The 23,279-nt window shown below is 36.7% G+C and overlaps 1 protein-coding gene across 1 annotated transcript in view; it reads left to right on the plus strand.

Moving 5' to 3' along the window:
- STK3 (serine/threonine kinase 3) overlaps window positions 1-23,279 on the plus strand; it is a 129,657-nt gene that overhangs the window by 70,837 nt on the left and 35,541 nt on the right. The window contains exon 10 of the mRNA XM_083860623.1: window positions 10,072-10,247. Coding sequence (XP_083716749.1) covers window positions 10,072-10,247 — 176 coding nt within the window. The remainder of the gene's footprint in view (window positions 1-10,071; window positions 10,248-23,279) is intronic.

The raw sequence follows: 23,279 nt of genomic DNA on the forward strand, positions 1-23,279 counted from the left end.
TGCTTTAATAGGCAGTATCAATAGATGACTCTCAGGCTGTAGCTGCCTGATTTCATGAGGCACAATGTAATGTTTAACTCCAGGCAGTTGCAGGGAGGGGAGTATGGGGAGTTGTGTGTGTGTATGTAATATAGAGAGCTAATATCTCAAGAGTGGAAATCAGTGCCAAATAAATAACTTTGTAGTGTTTCATAGCAAGTACAAAGCTGCATTTGTATTTGTATATAGATACCTGATGTAATTTGGGCAAGATTAGTTGGAAGTACAAAGCAGAAACTTTTTTATGTGTACTGGAAATTGGAAAGAAAAAGAAGTTTTGTAGATTTTGCTTGTTGGGCTTTTTTGTGGCTTGTTTTGGATTTTATTTTGTTTTTCCTTTAGAGTTCTCAGCTGTGTGATTAAAAAAAATAAGGAAAGATAGTATGAAAAAATTCAGAATAAATTTTTTGGGTGGAAGTATTATGAATTAGGATTTAGTGCAGTTTCTACGCAGCTTGACAAATCAGTCTTCATAAGTAAGTTCTGTATAAGTAGTTTACCAAATTACACCATACTATCTATGTAGTTTTTATATGTGCTGAGAGGAAATACCTGTTACTCTGCCAAACAGATAAGAAGAGTGGCATTGGGTTTGCATTGCAATTTCTTCATCTGTGTCTTATTTGTCTGCTGGAGAGATTGCTTTTAAAATATACTGTTATTTTCAATTCGTAATTGGTCCAATAACAATCTGTAGTTAGGGAGCTGCCTTTCTGCACCTTGATATTTGATCAGTATGTGTCTTAATCCCGTTCTTCTTTCTTCTCAAACAAGAATAATCTTGGGAAAGGTGGCAGGTTTCCTTCCCCTCCCTCTCCCATAGATGACTGTCTTGAGGTCTGTAACTGCAGCAAAGCAAGGCCAGCAGACTGGAGGTAGTTTGCCTCATGTCAAGTGATGGTTTAATCATTCAGCTGTCATGCCACAGGTTTGGTTTCAGCACTTACTTGCTAAAATTTTTTGGGTTTTGCATTAGGCACCCATTATTTGCGTTTTTTACATTAAAAGCTAGAAGTAATTCAAGAATGGGACTTCTGCATCTCTCAGTTAAAAACAAATATATAGCTGATCCTCTGTGATTGTTGTGCTGTTGGCTGAAACAGGAGCAATAGCAAGTTTCCTAAATAAATGTCACCAGGAAGGGACAAGGAATCCTTGCCGTCTGTGAAAGGCAGCCACAGATTTTGTGCTTCTTTCTATTGACAAAGACACGAGATTTTGGAGATTGGTTGCTTTTTCCAATGTACTTTTATAGGCAAAGTAGGCACTTTCTGGATGTTTGTGTGAATTGATTATAATAAATCAAAATGAGTATCCTAAAAGTGCTCTTTGATACTGCTGAATAATAGAACATTGCAAGCAAGAAGCTAGAAGAAATATAGTCGTAAACTAGGGAAGAGAGATTTCAGTTCCTTCCTAGAGACACAAAATATTTATGACAAAGTTCTTATTTAATTGCTGTTGTGTTTAGTTTCATGTTTTGTTTCCTTTTGCCTTTTGTTTCCCTGCTCAAGGACAAAATAAGAAACAATAATATGTTTTTATTTATAAGTACCCATGCTTGAAGGCCTCTGGGAGCCATGACAGAAAATAACTAAAACCATATTTTTTTCACAAATAGGGAATTGTGCCCAGATAAAATTGGGATTTGGAACAAAAAGAGGCCTGTCCTCCTGCCCCAACATACATTATACAGTCTAGTAATAAACAACATTTATCCTGTCTTGCTTGGTATGCCAGTGCATGATCTGAACAGAGACTCTGTGGTATGTACCTGGAAGGAGGAAAGAAAATGAAGAACATGGGACAGTTGGGAGGAACTTCACTTTAGGAGGTTTAATGTGGAGTAGAGGAAAGAGTGAGAACGATGGAAATATACTTCTTTTATTCGGTTGCTTGGGTTTTACTTATTTTTGTGTAGAAGCCTTTTCATATGTCAGTGGAGAGACTAGTGTTCAAACCAGCTTCCTCACATTCCCCTTGTGGTTTTCCAGCAAGGCTTAGTGGTAGGGCTTTCTGGTGCACCAAGAGTACTTGTGGTTGTTCTCTTTCCCTCATTTTCAGTAACGTTCCCCCTCTTCTCTTTTCTGCCCTGTTGAATTCATATTTGCCATCTGCTTTGGGCTGGAAAACAAGTTGTTTCTTAGTGCAGTTTGGGTTTATTCTGGGTTTCTTTTGCTTCAGACTTCAGTGAAGCTTCTAGATAGCTTGTGGGTGGTAATGAATGTATTAAAAAAAGAGGACAGAGAACTCATGAGGTGGCATTTGACCACTAGAAGGCAGAAAAGTAATCAAAAAGTAATCAAACATGAGAATAGAAGAATATAATCTTTGAGACATGAGATTTCCTTGCCTGTCCTCCTCCTTCCAGAGATGACTGTCTTGAGCAGTGTAACTCCAGCGAACTTGGCAAACTGGAGGTAGACTGAGGCAAGTGGTGGTTTAATCCTTCAGTTGTCAGGCAACAGGTTTGATTCCAGTATTTACATGCAACTTTCTTGTCTTATTGTATAATGGTATTTTTGATTACAGTGGGACATGCACCATGCTGTAGAACTTTTATGTTGATAGAAGAATTCATGAGTTGGTTTATTCATGCTCTTTCAGTGATTTCAACATTCAGGGTAAGAGGTTGTTTGATACTGTCAGTCAGTCTCCTCTGTGATATGAGGTATATGCTGCAATAGCTCTAGAGTGGTGCTTCAAATCTCTTAGGCCTAAATCCTACAACTGGTTTTTCAGCTGAAAAGCAAAAGCTTGTGCCGTGTGTTCTCTAACAACTTATGACCTAAGTCCACTAGTGCGGGGAAGTCCTTTGCAGGGCTCCTCGGAGGAGGCTCAGTCCCAACTGGTGCCGGTCCATGTCAGCCCTGCGCCACCCGCAACCGAGGGTTCTTGCAACCTAGACAAGCCAATTACCAGAGCTAAGGACGAAAGAAAACGAGAGGGGACTTTCTGGGGTCAAACCACGGAAGAGTTTATTCTCCGGGCCGAGGTCCCAAAAAGACCTCGAGCGCTAGAATGCAAGAGATTTTATACAAGAGGGGTGGGTACAACATGAACCAATAGAACTGCAGCAAGGTGTGGCTCACAAAACCAATACATCGCCAATAACCAATAGTGTAAACAAGGGTAGGGGGAAAGATAGGGGTCTGGCCAATCACCCATCGCAGGCCTCAGGATGATGGACAGGGAAGGGTTATGTAACTTAAATGATGGACAGATAACAGACATGGGGTAAACAAGTGAAGAAGCGGGAAAATTCAACCAATGGGGAGCTGTCTCCAGGGTAGGGTACAGAACTTGTAACAACTAGGGAGCTAAAAATAATCATGAGGGGAGAGAACAATATGGAGAACAGTTGAACAAGAGAACAATATAATAAAACTGCTTGGAATTAGTAAAACACACTCCCACACACTAGGAATTTCATAAGGAAAGGTAATTATAGGCTGGTTTCAGTGGTGCTGTAGCCTGGGCATTGATACTCCACAGACATAGTTTCAGTCAAGCGTGTTTACTGTGCCCCCATCAGCACAGTACTGAAAAGTACTTTCAGACCAGGAGGATGGTTAGCTTGGTGCCACATATAGCTGTATTAGTGCTTTCCTCCTGTATATGTGTAGATAAAGAAGTGATATATGTTTACAGGTCTGTGTTGGTTCTCAAGCTATTTTCTGTGACTGGTAATAACATTGTTCATTTATATCACTAGTAGTAGTATATTTTAAAAATGGGGATTTTTTTTTTAAATAATGTTGTTGGCAATCCTGCTTTTGAGAGCTGTTGCAGAATGTAGTTTAACGTGGGCTCTCTTTGCTTTGCTAAAAACAGAAATAAGGTGTAATTTGGCTGGAATGGACTAGTGGGAAGTGTTTGAATAATGCTCTCAGGCACATGGCGTGATTCTTGGAGTGGCCAGGAGCTGGACTTGATGATCCTAATGAGTCCTGTCCAACTCAGCGTATTCCGTGATTATAATAGTAGTATCATTGAATATTTTTCTCTTTTTTCTTGGGAGTGGGGGGAAAAAACCCCAAAATTATTAGACCAATTTTACAAGTCTTATTCTCAAGAAGCAAAGGAATGTTTTGTGCTGGAAACTTTTCCCCATTAAAAATTGTAACTTGGATTCACAGTCCTTCAAAAAGTCTCTGAAAGCTTCAACTAGTTGAAAATTATGTGGATTTTCCATTTAAATGCCAGTTGCAATTATTTTTGGTAAATAGGTGTGTCATACAACAAACCAAAGACTGAATGAGGCCTGAAGCTCAGCTTGGATGTATAAGTCAGTGTGGTATAAAAACTGTGAACTCAGTAACCACTTTGATACACAGCTCTCAATAGTCAAACATACAGATCTGTCTTGAGGTAGACTCCCACCTGCTCTGGCCTATGTAATGATACAGTTTCTTCTGCTGCTTCCTTGTGATTCCCAGAAGGGAATCTGACCTCCAATTATCTTGAGGTGGTTGCTTAGGCATGTGTTAGCAGTAGAACTTTCCCACTTGTAAAATACAGTCACAATCCCTATTTAAAAGATGGCTGAAGGAGGTGGCTGTGGCAGCTTTTTATGTGGTAGTTCACTACATTACATATTGTGCATTTGCCTGGAGTCTGAGGTCAAAATTTTAGGCTTCTGTCTCCCATTTCCCAGAACTGCTGCCAGTGGGTTGTAGGGCACCTTTTGAGGGGAGAGAGTAGTGGTAGGACTGTATGGAATATAAAGCCTAAGTAGTGTATGATGTTGTAAAATTTTGGTGTACAAACTTTGCAGCAGGAGTGAGAGCACATAGGTAGATACAGGTCTAAAGAAGTCTGAAAACTGATTGCTCAGTTTCTCACTTTTAATAGTGACAAAGCAGTGTATTTTGAGGGAATAAAAAATACTGACAGGATGTTCACAGAAGCACTTCAGACAGGAGAGCCAGATCCCCAACTTCAAGCAGTTGAAAATGTTCCTCAGTTGAGTGGTAGATGGAGATCCTCAGAATGGAGAAGACTGTGGAAACTCATGGCTTTTGGCAAAAGGAAGAAATCTTTCCTCTGTAGATATGCAGCTGCAGAAGAGGTCCATTGTCTTGGTAGTCACAGAGTGAAAGACTTACAGATTTTCCACAGGACATTGTAAACCCTCCACTCCAAAATGCCAAACAAAAAAACCACCAGCACCCATGCCCTCCCAGAAAATTGTAGTGGGAGTCTCCCTTCTGTAGGAGATGGTTACCCTCATCTGCTGATCTTACTTGTTAACTAACAGCAGAACTTTTAAACTAGTTTAAAATCAATTTGATGTTAATATAATACTTTTCTGCTGGAAATGCTTCACTGCAAAGTAATTTTTCATGGTAGATGACATCAGTTGAACTTTACCAAAACATGCATTAGAATGGAGTGTGCATTCCTCCTTATTTTGAAATGCATGTTGAGAATTACTCTTTTTATTTGTGATACGATTTTGAAACAATGTCATAGAGTTGGCGTTATGTCCTTGCCTCGTTCATTTTATTCAGCATACCTTTTGGAAGAAACTTGCTTACATAACTCTTCGGGGACATCCCTATTGGCTATGTTCCTATCAGGGGTATTGCTGAGATGTTTTTGGCATCAATGGGGCTCTCTGTGTTTCATGACTTGACAGCAATTTCTGACTGTTGTTTTATTATGGCCTTTTTCACCAAGCTGTCTTTGCAGTAGGCAGGTTGTAGGGATGATAGGAGACAGATACTCTTAAATACTGAAACTGTGGAAAACATTTTTAAGCATGATCATTGCTTATTGAAAAGCAAATAATTAGAAGAACTGAAAAATCCAAGATCCTTCTAGAATGGAATAGGCTATTGAGTAATAGTTTTTCAGTGCACGTGTGGAGTGATACTGACTGCTGTAGATTTTTTTGTGGCAAATGTAGTTTACTGAATAGATGAGTGAATGAATTGTCCTTTAAGGAATCCTTATGTGTTAGATTTCTGAATTTCTTGGTTCCTGAAAGATGGTTGAGAAGATAACATTATTCTGTTGTTCATAAAAGTTAAAAAAAGTACTTTCAGACCAAAATGATCTTATTTTGGGGGGGAAAAAAAAGGTGCAACCTATATCAGTTTGCTCTGGCATAAAGATTCTGAGAGTTTTATAAAGTAAATACAAAAGAGATAGGAGCTTTCAAATGGCCTTTAAACTGGTAGATGTCGACCCATTCCTATGAAACATTAACTGAACCTGTTAGGTTAGCTAGAGATTGAAATAGTGTCTTTTTTTCATTCATTTATTTATAAAAATAAAACAAAACCTAAAAAATAAATTTCTAAACAAATTCTTTGGGATTTTTTACATTGGAGGAAGGAACAAAAAAAAAGTTGAGTTATCTCTGGTCCATTTTGCAGTCATATTTCTGATTTTGTGTGTGAGTTTTATATTTTCAGTGAAGGTAAGCAGCTTGCTCTTTTAACTTGGTTAACTGACTGTATGCTCAATTGGAATCAGAAGTGAGTTCTGAATTCTTATTTAGCAAAACAAATAAAATATGTTCTCAAAGTAGAAAATAAATGTTCTTTGCTTACCTTGGAGTAATTTCAGTGTTGTTGACCCAATTTCCATAATATGCATTTGGTAGCAAGGAATTCAGAGGAGTTGGTTTGTTCTGTGTGTGTAGGTATTACATGTGTAAGGAAGATATTTCTAAATAGTTTTAAAACTTACAAGCAGTGCTTGGAAAATCTTTAGTATTGCCTTATATGTGAGAGGACAGAGATTGCCTTACCTGTAATGGGCCAGCATTTTGGTATCTAGCATTTTGAAGAGAGACACTGCCAATCTTTTTGTTTATAACTATGTCTCAGGGATGAAACTTAAGTACAGCCATCTCAGCAGAAGAAAAAATTGGTTGTGAAAGGCCAGCAATGTGGTGTCCTATCTTTTTGGTACAAACAGTTTCAGGGTTTTTGGGCAGCGATCACCATGTAATGAACAGTTTGTGCTAAGAAAGTGCATTGTATTTCTGTTTCTAATTCTGCCTCCTTCATACTACTATCTTCTCTTGAATCTGCTTTCCAAATGTATGTTTTTTCTGAAATTTATATTCTTCCATTTTTCTTTTGCTCTACTCAGCTCTTACAAGACCCCAACCTGTAATACTGCGTTCAGCCTTAGGACCTCCAAAACAAGAGGGACATGGAGGTGTTGGAGCAAATCCAGGGGAGGACCATGAAAATTATCAGAGGGGTTGGACCACCTCTGATACAAAAACTGGCTGAGGCAGTTAGGGTTGTTCAGCCTGGAGAAGAGAATGTTCCAGGGGAACCTTGCAGAACAGGGAGCTACAGGAGAGCTGGAGGAGGACTTTTGACAATGGCCTATAGTGATAGGACAAGGTGTAATGGTTTTAGACTGAAAGAGGGCAGGTTGAGAGTAGATAGGTGGAAGAAATTACCTACTATGATAGTGTTAAAATACTGAAACAAGTTGCCCAGAGAAGGTGTGGATGTCCCATCCCTGGAGGTGTTCAAGGCCGAGTTGGATGGGACTTTGAGAACCTTGGTCTAGTGGAGGGGGTCCTGCCCATGGAAGGGGAGTTGGAATTAGATGGTTTTTAAAGGTCCTTTCCAACTCAGTGCATTCAATGACTATAGTTTTCGCTCTTTAGTGCTCTTCTGTGTAGTTATTTGGCATTCCTGCTGTTTACTTCTCATCCCTTCCTCAGTCCTAGATTCAAGAGATCAAGAAACATCCTTCAAGTGATCTTGAAGTTTAGTGGGGGCAAACTTGGGAGATTCTGGAGAAGAGGAGAAAACTTGGGGATTCTGGGGAAAAGTGTCTGCTGTCTGGGTCAGTTAAATTCAACCTGGAGTTTCAGTCACTGAATTGTTAGGTCATGGTTGTTTTTAATTAAAATATGGTGAGTAGAGATCTGGGATTAGAAAAAAATACATGAAAAAATGTTGCAAAAACTGAGAGAAAAATCAGCTAAAAAATGCTAGGAAAAGAAAGTGTATATGGAAATAGCAGATTGATTGAAGGAATCATTGTGGAATTGAAGGAAAGCAGCTGATGTCAAATTCAGTAAAGCTTAGAGCATGACAGTAGAAGCACACATTAAAAAATGCCAGAAGAAATCTTACTAGAACAGAAAAATTTAGGAACAGCAGAAAGAAAAGAAGCAATAAATCAACATACAGTCTTTGCTTCTATCAAGAATAGTGTGGCCAGCAGGTCCAAGGCTGTGCTTTTCCCCCCTCTAATGTGCCCTGGTGAGGCCACACCTTGAATCCTGTGGTCACTTTTGTGCCCCTCATTTCAAGAAGGATGTTGAGATGCTGGAGTGTGTCCAGAGCAGGGCAACAGAGCTGGTGAAGGGTCTGGAGCACAAGTCCCATGAGGAGCTGGGGGCATTTAGCCTGGAGAAAAGGAGGCTCAGGGGTGACCATATTGCTCTCCACAATGACCTGAAAGGAGGCTGTAGCCAGGTGGGGTTGGTCTCTTCTGCCATGTCTCAAGTGAAAGGATGAGAGAAAATGGCCTTAGGTTTTGCCAGGGGAGGTCCAGATTAGATATTTGATGGGTTTTTTTAGAGATTTGAAATTTTTTTTCCGACAGAAGAAGTGAGTAAGCATTGGAGTGGGCTGCCCAGGGAGGTGGTGGGGGCAGCATCTCTGGAATGTCTGGAAGTGTCAAGAGGTGTCTGGATGTGGCACTTGCGGTGTGGTTGTGGTGATGATGGTGTTTCTAGGCCAGTGGTCAGACTAGATGGTCTTGAATGTCTCTTCTGGCTGTGATGATTCTGTGAAAAGATGGTAGTACAAAAATAAACATTAATGAAAAAATAGGCTGCTATTAGTCATGCGACAAAATTAGAATGAATTAGAAAATCTTTAGACAAAGGAGATGGGAAGAGATGATGAAATAAGAAGTGAAAGAGGGGGGAAAACCCACATAGTGAATGAATAAAAACAAATGTAAAACTAGATAAGGAGATTAGCAAGTCCTAGTAATCATGTTAAACACAAGCTCAAAATATATTTTCAGTTTACATTTTTACTTGTTAAAACAAGTATATCAAATAAAAAGTACTATTACTTTGTTATGCCTGTAATTTGAATGTATAGCTTTGTCTGATTTTTGGTGTTAGGTTTTCCCCCCATCTTAGTTACTTACCTCTCATCCTGTTTCATATTTTATTAGTGGAAATATATTTAATATAAATTCATGTGTCAAATGAACATGTCAAATATGTTACACTTCCAGCAAGTACATTTCATGTGTCAGTGCTATGCAGAATGTGGTCTCTGAGGTGACAGTTATGCTATTTATTGTGCTATTTAATAATGAATTTGCTTTGAAATTCCACAAACAAAACCAACTTTTAATCATTTAGTACTGAAGATTTTTTTTTACCTTTAGTTTTGTGGAAAGGATAAAAGAGTAGGAGTTCATGCTGATCTCGATCTGCTTCCTAAAGTTTTTGCAGCTGTTTGATGATGACAAAAATCCCCCAGGATATGGAGAACAGGGTGCTTTGCAACCCTCTGTAGAGGAATCTGCATTGGTCATGAATTAAGTTAAGCAGCATCCAGACACGATTTGTGTAGCTGTATTTTGCAAGTTCTTTTTCTAAATAATCATTAAATACCACCTTTAGTGAAAGCTTGTTCCTTTCCTACAAGTGCCTTGTGGACCAGGCCTTGAAGTTAGGGGCATTCCATGCCCAAAAGGGTACTTAGCACCTTGTGTTATTCAGTCTCTATAACAACAAATTGATATTGCATGAAGTAACTTCTAATGTTATTTGTGTGTGCAACTCTGAAATGTCTTGAACATTTCTCCATGGTGTATCTTACTACAAAAATATCATACTTTGGCTATGAGCTTTTATGCCAAAGATCCTTAGGGGACAGAGGCTTGCATCACATACAGATGACTGTATTAATTTCTGCAAACCCCAGGAAAATTAATTAGTGAAGTTTAGTGTATAGTGCATTAGTTCTTTAATCTTTGAATAGTTTTTTACCTTTTTTTTCCTGTTTTCTTTCAACTAAGGAAATGCTACTTCACCGCAAGTTCAAAGACCTTCTTTCATGGACTACTTTGATAAACAAGATTCCAAGAATAAAAGCCCTGAAAACTGTAATCAGAACATGCATGAACCTTACCACATATCCAAAAACGTTTTCCCTGATAACTGGAAAGTCCCTCAAGATGGAGACTTTGATTTTGTAAGTACTTTTTTACTGTTTATTCTCTTGCATGCAGTTTATTTTATATATGCCAAAGAAAGTTAATCCCTTTCTGTAACTATATTAATACAAATAAAATAAGTAAACTTTCAAGAATACTGTCCAAATATCTAATCTTTGTGCCTTCTCTGGGTTGCTGAAGTAAGTACACCTGATTAACACAGAACTTTTTAATGAGGAGTGGCGTGTGACATTATACTACCTTGTAATTACTTTTTTTAAAAATGTTTTTGGTTCCTTAAAATTTATGTGCTATAAGAACTTCAGAACTTGACCCAATTCTGTTAAATAAAAATAATTGCTACAGACATGGAATGTTGTTGTCATATTTGGTGGCTATCTCAGTAAAATGATTGGCATTTTAAACTGGATTGGAGCTGTTTAATCAATCTCCTTGGAGATGTTTAAGACCACCTACTGTTTTGCACAAGTCATCTTCTTGGTGCTATTCCAATAGCACATATCTCTTTACATAGAATTATTCTACCTAACACAATTTCATCTATTTTAGGATGCAGTTTTTACCCTCCAAGATATGTGTAGTTTATCTCATTTTGTCCATGTTGCAAATTATAACAGGGTCAAAAAAAAAAAAAAAGTTCCTTAGTTACAGCTTGCACTTAAAATGAAAAATACAATTATTGATTAGAGACTTATAAGTAATTGTACCTGATTTTCACCTTGGCTAATTATTTAACATGTTTCAGTGAAATCTTTGTTTATCTGTTGTGGATGAAATGTTCTTAACTACAGTGCAGTGGCTAAATATGATCACATGATGCCTTTTTGAAACACTCTTGAGATTTCAAGAGAAATGTTGTGTTTAATTTTAGGTGACAGCTGTAGGTGGGGAATTTTCTTTCCAGTTTTCACTTACTGCATTTTTACTTAAAGCTGACTCTTAAATTTAAACAACTAAGGTCAAGCCAGTTAAATAGCATAGTACAAGCTGTTGCTGCTGGAGAGTTTTGATTTAGTTGGGTTTTGGTTTGGGTGGATTTTTTTTAGGGTTTTGTTTTTGTTTCCATCAAATGCAGTAATCATCATCCTGATGATTAACAAAATAGTTAGTTGCAGTATTCATTGGAGAATAACTGGCCATTGTTTCAGTGGGGTTATTATAGTGGCAATAAAACAGCCTTTAGAACAATTTAAAATTCATTCTATCTTTTCTATTTCTTGTGAATAAATGCAGGCAGAAATTAGTCCTTTTGTAAATGCTAAGATGCTAATTCTGTAAGTACTTACTCATTGATAATTCATACATGGATAATTGTGTGGAATTTGTTGACATTGCTTGTACAATGAAGTTGCCTTCTTGAAATAGGAATTTGTCTTAGAACAAAATCCGCGGAGTTCTGATCTTCAGAAACTGAACTGCTCAATTTTGTAGACAAATCTTCCTAGTGGTGTTAGGCTGGCAAGTACAGACTTCAGAATCCTAGAATGGTTCCTTCTAAAGGAAGGAACCTTTAGGGGTCATGTAGTCCAGCTTTCCTGCCGTGGACAGGGTCATCTTTCACTAGCTATTTAAATTCTCTGGGAATCTTGTAATTTTTGTTGAAAGCTGTAACCTTGAAAACTTCCAATAATGTGGCATCCACAACTTGTCTGGGCAATTTGTTCCTGAGTCTCATGGAATTTATGTGTTGTGCATTTTGTCCTTGGCCTCTTGAAAAGGCAGTGTTGTGAGGCTTGTTGCTACAAAATTATTCTGATTGAAAACAAAATAGGATTTTTTCAAAAGTGAGTAACTATTTGTATGGATTTTGTGTGTGTGTGTTGCTATTTTGTTTTAGACGTGGAGAAGTGATGAGCCATCCTAAGAAAGGTTTAGGAAAATGCTTCAGTAGTGGATGTACTGCTTCAGAGTAGTCCACTCAATAAGGTTTCTCTAAAGCATCTGGTGCAAGCTGATGTTGGAGAGGATATGGGTTTTAACTGCCTGCTGATTTGAACCACTGGCAATTATTATTTACTTATATATTCTAGAAGCACTTGTATTTATATTTTAGACAGTGAGTGGCAATATTGGCAAGTGGCCTGCAAGAGACTTTCTCAAAGGATAAATCAGTGGGCAGCATGCATAATATATTGTCTGTTCTTTGTGAGATTGACATGGGTGTTTTCAGTTGCTGACACCAAGTCTTTAAATGATTCATGAAAAGGATAAATGATGGGAACTTTTTGAACTAAATAAGTCCGTGCTGTTTTGTTCGGAATTAGTCTTAATGGGATCTAAAAAGCTATCCAAACTGTAAATGATGGCAGTCATAATCTTATTTAAAGAAGGGATTGATACACTAGAACTAAAATATAAATGATCAAAACACAACTTAATACTAGTATATTCTAATAGTGCTCCAGCTTTCTGTGTAGAAGAGGAAGGATGCTCTGTAAGCCAGAAGTCACCAAACTAATTTGCTGAATGATGCCATTATTTCATACCCTTGTAAGCCAAACACACCATGGCAGTTCTGGCAACCAGTGAACACTTCACTTGTGAGCCAAGGTGAATGATAGGGTCATGCTAAGAAGAAATATTTAAGTGTATTGAATGGAAAGCCCTAGAAATTTGTGTATGTGTCTGTTAAAGCATGAACTAGGAAGCAGAAATGTTGTTGAAATGGGAAAGAGAAGGCAAAAGAAAGTGAAAACAAACTTATAAATCCCTGCAACTAATGAGTTTGCTTATTTCTGTATATTATAAGGCGAAACATGCAGAATTGGGAGCTAATTCCTGTGGCAAAATAGTATATTTGCTTTAGGTCACAGTGATACTTTATCCTATTCTTAGTCTATTGTACTGTCTGATAAACATAGTTCTTTAATTTGTTGAAATGTACAAATACATGTAATGTGCATAGAGCAGTTAGTCTTACATACTTGCCGTTTTTAGATAATGTAAATAAATTTTGTAGGAAACTGTTCTCATAATGTAGATAAACAAATAGATAAAATAAGGCAAATGAACTTAGTGCTAGGGCTGGTTTGAAAGTTTTGGTGTGATAATAGTTTTCAGCCCTGATGTAAATGTTTTAAAAACTACTTGCCAACACAAATATAACTAGAAGACTTTTCCAAGAAAATAACATGCTTTGGTCATCAATCCAAGCTTTAAAAGAAGTCGTTTTTGCAGCATAATTTGTTCTGTAAGTACGTATTTATGGTTTGGTTTTTTCTCTGTTGAAGTACGTCTGTTTTGAAATTCAAAAGCTGATCTTAATTCTTTTTCACTGATGCCATATGGGAATTTAAGGTCTATCTCTGACTTTCGGTCTTGTGGGCCTTCAGTTCTGTGATCAGTCTATGCTGGTTATTGGATGTCATGTTCCAGGAATGGATAAGAAAAAATTGTCACCACAGACCTTCAAGTTCTACATTGCATTGAATCAGGTATATTGCAAACGACTTTAAGTAGACTGAATTCTGTTACTGTATACTCATTTTGAATATTACATTATTCCAAATTTACCCTGTTATATTTCCTTCTGGACTTAAAGTGCTATTTTTCATGCAAAGTAAGTGTTTGAAATTTTTATACTACAGATCTTCTTGCTTTTTAAAAAGAAACAATGACCAAACGAAAAATGTTCAACCTCAAGCGCTTGTGAATGTTTTCTGTCAGTAGGAATTTGTATAGAATTGCTGGTTTTAATCTTTGTTTTCTGTTATTCTGCTGTCTGTTTTTGATGTCGCATGATTAATTCTCAAACGTAAAAGTATGGGTCTTTGATATCAGTGAATCTTAGGGAAATGTATTTCTGGGGAAGTACTTGTAATGTTGTTTTTTTTTCGCTTTTCCCCCTTCAGCCTTTGAAGTGCAGCTGTCTGTTGAAGCTCTGATTTGATATATAGCTCTTTCAAAAAACCCAAACTAATGTTTATTCAAACTTCAGCTTTTATATTTAATTGCTAATTTGTATGTCACACTCAAGGATCATTGTGAAATTTTGTTTTCAATGAATTCTATCAGTCTGTAGGCAATTCTCTTACACATTTTAATTCTTTTAAAGAGACGTGGCATAATTAGAGCAGTATTTTTAATCTAAATTCTGTCAGTTTTACTTGGGGTTAAGTGATGCTTTTTGCATGGCAGATCTTGATGGCAGTAAGTGTAATCAACAAGGTACTACTCAGTGTGAGGAATAGTGGCATAATGTCACTGAAGAAGTAAAAAATACAGTAAAGCTCTGTAATGTATGGGTATGAGATTCCTAGGAGTATTAATGATGCACTTTTTATAAGAAGGCTTAACTGTTTAATGGGCTGACTTTTAGTTCTAGCTCAGAAGTCAGCAGCTTGGATCAGAACGAGAGTGAATGATATGTTTGTTTCACCCATCTGACTGGCCAGTCCTTTTAAGAACAGTTGTTTTTTGTAGATATTATGTATTCCTATGACCATGCTGCTGTTATGATAGCTTTGTTCTTTCCTTGGGGAATTATTCCCATGAGATAGGTACATGCTTGAGAGAGCTGTGTATTAAATGAGCAGTATGACTGCAGGGTGTTGTTAAAGCAGCTTGCTTAAATTTTTTATTGTCTTTCACAGTTGAAGATTTTATGCTGTATAACATTTATAATAGAAATTAGTTTTCATCAAGAAAAGGTGAACTTTTTATTCTGAGCAGGAAGAGCTCAATATTTTTGTTATATGGGGATACACAGATAAATCTTAGCTTGCTAGACTGATGTGCAATGTGTCCATGTTTGAAATAATCTACTGCTTACATTTTTACTGTATCATGACATTTTAGATCTCAATAAGATGTAAAATTGCCCTGTAAATCCTTCTGACCCTTAGTAATGAGTGTTACAGTGGGACATGATATTAACAAAGGATTTACATGAACCTAATCGATGATAACCTCTGAATTAACATTAGTCAGAATGAGTTGCTAAACTTCATTTGCACTAATTGAATATGTTATTTCATTTTAAATGAGTCATTTACTTTTTGTTATGAGACAATAAAATGTAAAAAGGCAAATCTGTTTATTATAGCATTGCTAGGATAATGATTTCTGTCCCTAGTAGAATTATTTCCAAACTGGAATGGTATCCAGATTGTTAAATATTAAACAGTGAACATGTAGATCATGTTTTGCATAATAACTGCAGTATCATGTTTAAGTATATGCATTTTGGGTGACTTAAAGATTCTGGAATAGCAACAAAAAATTAAAAAGCCATCTGTTACTGTAGGCAGAATATTTCCCTGGGATTCAAAAGGAACAAATACATTCGAATATAATAATTTTGGGATAATAGTACTGCAGATTCTGAGACTTCAGTTAACATTTACAAATGTATAATGTAACAATTGAGTCTGTAAAAAATTAAATAGCATAAAATGACTGAAGGCCATCTAGAATTAAATTAAAACCTCACTAATCAAGCTGAGCTGTGATAACTTCATTGGAAATATGTCTTTGTCCAGAATCTTGGCTGGGATTATGCTGACTTTATTTCACAGGCAGATGACTTTGTTTGGAGCAGTTCTCTTTCTAATTAATGGGAATTAACATATTTAATCTATTTTCAGTAATTTCTGATTCTCTTCTAAGATTTGAAATGAAATATTAATAAATTAAATATTTTAATGAAAATATTTAAATTAAATAGTAATATAGCTTCATTTTGCTTTATTTTTAATTAGTTGTTGAATATCATGAAGCATTTCTAGATGCTGACCAGAAGAATGTTTTCCTTACTAAGCAAATAGGAAACTTAGATTTCTGCATTTGCATGGGTCATACGTATATGAGATAAAGGTATTATTGATGCTGATAGTTTCCATGCAGAATTTCATTCTATTCAGTTCAGGCCTGGCTAAAAAGGGAGAGACTGTAAAGTGAATTTAGTGAAAATGACATGCTTTATCTAGGTCATTTTGTGAGGACAGTGTGAACCTCAGCAGTGGAGATTTTCTGTACCTTTTAAAGTAGGTGGCTGTTAGAGAAACTTCTTGTGTCTGATTTATCAAAAATGAAAGGTATATGTGTGGGTAAGTAAATGGGAGAGGTATTTGTATTAGGAGTCCACAATGGATGATTTGCAGGTAATGGCCATGGTTTGTTAGGCTTATCAGGCAGCTGTTCAGGAGGAGAGTTTCTGCAAGCCTGACATGTAAACCATACGTGTAGTATTGGTTGCTGAGATTTTATAGGCAAACATAACAGAACAATTTATTACACTTTTTTTTAAAACTCTGTAAGTCAAATACTGACTGATTTAACTAAATTCTGTTTGTATATTCTAATAACAAAAGGAGAATTATTTTTCATGCAGAGAGGGCGAAATACAATGCCTAAGCAGAGTGTTCCTCCAACTGGTATTGAATACAGCATCCTTTCTCTTTGAATATGGCCCTTTTCTATTCGTATAAGTAAATAATTGAAAATCAACCCTAGTAATTTTTTAGGCTATAAACAGAATTAATACTTTCTGTTTATCTTAAATTGTAGGACTATTATAAGGCTGTTACTCTGACTAGTGCGTCAAGCATAATGAAGTGCCAGTGCCAGTATACTTCAGCAGCTTTGGAAAGTGAATCGTGCTGTCTGACAAAGATTAGATTAATTAAAAGAGCACAGAAAATACCCTTCTAGAAAAAAAAGCTTTTTGCATTGTTACATGTTAAATAGAAGAAAAGGCTTTTATTTATCATTGACATATACTCTGAAGACAAGGCAAGAGGTCAGGCTTGAATTGCAGCAATTTATTTGAGGTTAGATAGTAAGAAGAATGGATAACTACATGCAAACAGCAGATTGCCTCGGAGGGTTGCGGAAGTTGCCATTGTAGTAAGTGTTGAAGACCTGGTTAGATAAACACATCAGGAACTGTTTTGGTGGAGTTAATCCCACTTGGAGCAGAGGATTGTTATAGGTGACCTGCTCCTGTAAATGTTTCCGATGACCTTATTTTCTGTGGCTTTTTAAGCTACTGCTTATGCGGGATGTTTGTAATCATAAAAGATGTTGAGAACACTTAGGTTTTATAAGCTCTCTAAAATAGTGACATACCTAATTTGTTTATTAGGAGCATCAGTGTTTTGGAGGAACTAGAGCTTGAGTAGCCTTAATCTTTTTTGCAATTAGCAGTCAACTATTATTTCCAAACATGAGTCTGCGTCCAGATAATTTCAGCCAAGATTCAGTCAGTAAGACTTAACCAGGTTTTCCCTCCCAAAACTTTAAAGGATCCCTGCCATCTTACTTTATCACATCATATAATTTCGATGTACAGTGTGTTTTTTAATTCTAAAATAGTTTCTAGTGAGAAAATGTTTTAAAACTTACTTTTCAGCCAACTTTCAAATTCTCAGTATAGAGTTAAGAATGAAACTACTTCATACCAAAGAGTTCAAATGCTTGTATCATCTTAATGCCTTTTTTTTAACCTCATTAGCTCGAATGGGGGAAATGAGCGAGAAGCTGAAGCATAGCTCTACTATGTATATTTGGTTATACAGCAAGTCTGTAATTTGTGCATAGTTTAAAAAGAACAAAGGAAAGACGTGAGTGAAGCTGATGGGCTGGGACAGTGCTGCTGGTTTAAAGTAACATCTTGTTACCTTAGTAACCAGTTGTCTGTACTAATATACCTCTTTAGGATCATTGTGTAATAGCTCAGTAATGTAGTTGAGAAGGAACTTTGAAAAACTTATAAAAAAGCAGTTGTGGCTGGACAAGTTTTAAATGTTCCTTTTTTTGTCCATCAAACCAATTCAGATTCAGGTCTCTATTCTGTTTTCCCTTATAATTAAAAAAATCCAGACAGGGAGGGTATTTAATCCAAGAAGTTTCCATGTTCTGTGAATCACTGTTGGTGTCAAGACAGTGTACCACACCTTTGTGTGTAATGTCTGATCTCCACACTGAATGTTCACACCAAGGAATGCTTGTTCCTGCTCAGGGTTTCAGCTGAATTCTTTGAAATTCTCTATGTCAGTATCATGCAAATTTACCACCGGGAAACAAAATCTGCTCTTCTGCTCTTTGCTATGGTAATTAACGCTAATGAAAAGGAGTAAAAATAAAACCTGCCTAGGGAGAGTGGGTGACTGGGAGATTGTTTTAAGTTCATTTTTATAGCTTCTTGGTTTCAAGGAGGATTTCCTCATCATGAGGTTTGGTAAAGAATGAGATGTTTTTATCAGTTTAGAGTGTTTTGCACCAGCCCCCCCCCCTTTTTTTGGACTCAAATAGGATCTTGTCAGATAGGATTCTAGCAATTTAACAGAAAAAAAAATTGGATGAGCTTAGTGACTGTGTGGCTGACTCTGAATAATCACAATGCTTGTATTAGATTTCTGTGCCTCGTGTTTTGATCAGCAGCCAATAAGTACCATGTGTAGACTCTATATTAAGCATAGATGTTAACAATATTTCGTCAACAAAATGCTGGAAATTAAATGGCTGACATTTAATACTATTGAGCTTTGTAAGGAATGGAAAAAAAAGTGGTTTTAGTTTGCAAATATCTTGTAGAACTTGAAGACACTTCTGCACAAAGGCATTGACTTCAAGCAGTGGGCTAAAATACTTGGAGTTATTTGTTATTTTGAATTAATATCTTCAGATACCTGATTAGATTTGACTTAGTACACATAGACCAAGTCCAGGGATTGTCCAAAATACTTTGCCTTACATGTAAATTTTATTTCTTTTCTTATAACTTGCATAACTCAGAGATAAAGGGGACTCCCATGAAACTTGAGAGTAAAATTTGTATTTCTGTAGTTTCTGAAAAACTTATTATTCTCATTTACTTGTATTTTAGTAATGTATGAAAAATATATATTAAAATTACCCAAATGTTATTCTTTTACATTAGATCTGACTAAATGTGCATTATAATCCACATTTACTTTTGTTTATTGAGAGTTGTAGCATTGCTGTGAACTGGTCATTTTATTTTTGGTGAAAAAAGTGAGATGTGTGCAGTTTAAATTTGAATCTAACTGTTTGGAGACTTGACATTTCTGTTCATTTATTGATGTTATTTATGTTATTTTCATTTATTTATGTTATTTATACAGACATGTACCTCATGGACATGTACCAGTACTTAAAAAGGTAAAAAAAAAAACCCTGTGTGATATCCCCGGTGTGTGGAGGGTACACATGCACACACGACAAATCCAACAAAGCAAAAAAATTAATTTAACATGTTTTTATACTTACTTTATATTTTTACATGAGTAACATTTTAAAAATAAAGCTATGCAAGCCCAGTATACAAAGCTGCAGTTATTGGCAAACTCTCCAATAAGACTTAATCTCATATTTGCTAAAGTCAGTGGCAAAGCTCCTACTGATGTCAATGTTAAGTTTCACTGCTCAGACTGTTAAAGAAGCTACTTTCATTTTTGCGCCTAAATGTGAGACTGCCATTTAGATTTTGGGTTAGAAATTTCACAGTGTAGACTGTTTCTCTTGGCATTCCTTAGTTTAGGGCAAGTTCACCCCATTACTAAGAAAGAAGAATTAACACTTCCCTGGCATCTATTTAATGATCATGGTACTACTTATATTTGTGTTTGACATTAGGAGTTGTACAGATATAAGAATAGTAATCAGATAATCTAGATTGTTGACATAAATGTTGCAGGACAAAATTGTTCAATGGGACAGCTCTAAAGGTACAGTAGCATGGTTATAGCTATTTCAAAAAGCTGCTTGATGGTCAGCTGAGAACCCTGACTTCATTTCCATGACAGTATTTAGTGTGCCCTAGTGAGAAGTAAAACAAGTTACCGTAAACCATTTTCAAAAATTTAACTTACTTTGCATTGCAGCAGACTAGGGTCATGGGTGAGGTTAGGTCTGCAGCTGAGAAGCAGGAACTTTGCAATCTGTGCAGCCTTGACCACATGATGCTGTATGACCGTGCTCTAGGTGCTTGTAGATGTGGATTGGGTGGAACCTTCTAAAAAAACATGTTTGAATTTTTTTTCCCCCCTCATAGTGTCAATATAGTCCAGTATATGTAGTTGGTTTTTATATTTGAATATTATTCTTTCAAGTAAGAGTGGGGGGAAAACTGTTCTTCGAAGACACAGACCAAACTTTCACGTTACCCTGAAAAGTTATTTAGATGCAAAAAGTTCTGTTGGTAAAAATGACCTGTCCTGAAATGACTGCCTCTTTTATTTTATTGTGTCCTCTTTGAAGATTGTGCTTTTTGGCATAGGAAATTACTTGAAGAAGTGTGTGGATGGAAGAGGAGGCTTTCTTTCTAAAATGCAAACATTTGGGTTACTTAAAGATTGCCATTAATTATACTCGCACGTTCTAAATGCCATCCACACAAGAAGAACATGTGTTCTACAGGGATGGCTAACCACTTAATGGTCATAGAGATAGAAATATGGTATTTCTGTGGTGCTTGTGATATGTATGTATAGGATGAAATGAGCTTTTTGTTTTGCTTTTGCAAAGTTGTGAATTTCATCACTATTTGTGTCTAAAGAGTTTCCATTAACTATTAGAATACAACTGTGAGTGAAGATGAGGAGACTTGTGCTTGCCTGCATTCAGGCATGTTCAAGTAACAAAGACATTAAATTAAAAAAAAAACTAAGACATGTTCTTTTATATTTCTTCTGTGGCTTAAAATTTGGCAAGATGTGAGCAACTGTTTGCAGTCCACCTTCAGTGCTACTTTAGAGAAACGGAGAAGGAATTCACAGTAGTGTATTTGGTTGTAGTGCAGTTTGATATATACATGCCCAACTGTTTCATTTGTTGTCTCTTGACCTGGTTAGCTTCCTTGTCACAGGGTTTAAAGGCCTAGTTTGCAATGATTGTTCCTTCTTACATGAATTTTTGAATGGCACTGTTATGGCCTTTTGCAGGAACAATGTCACAGCCAAATAATGCACCTTTCGCTTACACTCAGCAGTTATCAGGATTTAAATGTAAAATTTTGCAGTGCCTTTTTATTTAAAAAAGAAAACTAAAAATCCTAAGTCCCAGACAGTTTTCAGAGTAAAGAGTATTTGCAGAGGAAAAGAGATGGAAAAGAGCTGATACCTCTGAAGGGGATTTCTAAAGGATTTGGGGGAAAGAGTGGTAGGTGGAGGGAGGCCAGACTCCATGTTACTTACACATCTGTGTGAAACTCAAGAGCCTTGTTTTCTTCTCTCTGTGGGCTGATGACTCTATAGCAACAGCCCAGTGATCATCTCAGAGGTGGGCTAGTTCAAAACTGCAGGGGAGATAGTGACATTGGAAACAGTGGTTAGCTTGAAACTACCTGACGTGTTTTCCGTGTTTTAAAGAGCTGTTGCTATGGCAACAGTAGCTCACGGAGGATGAGCTGAAGTTTGAGAGGTTCTGCAGTCATGTGCGTGGAGTGGCTGGCTTGCTTCCAGCATCAAAGTGTGCTCCCTGCACCCACCTTTTTTACAGATTTCTGTGCTACCCTAGAATTAGCACAGATTCATTAGAAAACATATTTTCCAAACCCTGCTGAGCAGTTTATTAATTTAGCTTGATTTCAATTAATTTCTTCCCACGTACATCTCATCTCATTGCTGGTTCCCAAAATAGAACACTTAAAAGAACGATAGTACCTGTGGTCCTCATAGTGTCCTGTCACCAAATACAATGGTAATTTTCTTCTGCAGTTCCATATCCCATGTTATGGAAGTCAGCAAGCATAAGCTGCTAGACCATAGGTTAAGGAGAAGTTAATTCCAGAGCTGAGACACATTCATTGAAAAATTACCTGACAGTTTTAATCAGTGAATTGCTATCTGAAATGCCTCTGCTGCTGGCTGTTGCTGTTATAACATGTGGTGGTGAAAGGATTTTCCAGATGGCCAATTCAAGACACTATTTTACAGTTTTCAATTGAAAATTAGTGCAGTGAACTTCACCTGGCATCTGGAATGTAGTGTGCTTTTTGTGAGAACTGTTACTTAGAGGGTGGACAGCAGTACGGTATGATAACAGGTTTGGTTAGTAGAGATGTAATACAATTTTCAGTTTAGGGTATTTTTCATGTTATGATGTTAGAAGTGTGGTTGTAACGTGACTTGAGTCTAAAAGGAAAGTACATTCTTGCCAAGCACAAGTTTCAAGAGGAAGACCTTGTTTTTACTGCTCCTCAAATTCACAGGAGTAGTTGAGATACCAGCAAAGCACCTTAGTTAACAGTAATACTAGAGCCTTTGCTTTACTGAGTGGGAGCTATGACAGAATAGAATAGAATAGCTAGCTGCTTTTTTTTAATTCCCATATCTCCTGGCATTATTTTGGACTTGTTCTTGTTGAGCCATGGAAAGTTCTCCTTCCTCTATGACAAGCAGAAGACCAAGTATGGAGGAGAATGTTCATCTGTGATCTTTAGTTTGTTGGTTATATGGGTAAAAGTAGTATTTGTGAAGGGTTCTCAACTAATCTAATTAAGTACAAAAATGAGTTAAAAGCTGTGTTCAGATGCCAAAATCAAATGGTCAAAAGTTAAGGAGTAATGCATTTATGATCATTTGACCCCTTATGGGCCTATTATTTAACTGAGTTTTAACCCATAGTCATGTAATTAAAGAATGTGTTGCAGTGCTCTAATTAGGAAAAAAAGCAAAATTAAGGTTGCTTAAGGAATCATAAGATGTTCCTCCCTAATGTCTTTCAAGTGTTTGACTTAACATTCTTTCACAATTTTATATATAGAATCACAGAATATAATTTCATATCAATTTAAAAAGGAAGAGGAGGGAGAAAAGCAAAGCAACACTTACTCCATGCACACACAAAAACTCTTCATTAGACATTAGTTAGGTCTAAGCACTGAATTGTTAACTACTGGTACCCAGATCACCTATGCTGACTGGCAGAGAGAGGAAATCAAAAGGAGGAATAGACTATTGGGAGCTTGGATGGAGAGAACAGAGTATACAACAAAACAAGGATCACCAGTCTTTCTGCTGGTTATGAGGTAGGATTAATATGAGCAGATGCTTTACTCTGAACAAAACACAAATGTCTTTGACCAC

The sequence above is a fragment of the Zosterops lateralis genome (genome assembly GCF_965231275.1).
Source record: "Zosterops lateralis genome assembly, chromosome: 1".
In the NCBI taxonomy this organism is placed as follows: Eukaryota; Metazoa; Chordata; class Aves; order Passeriformes; family Zosteropidae; genus Zosterops; species Zosterops lateralis.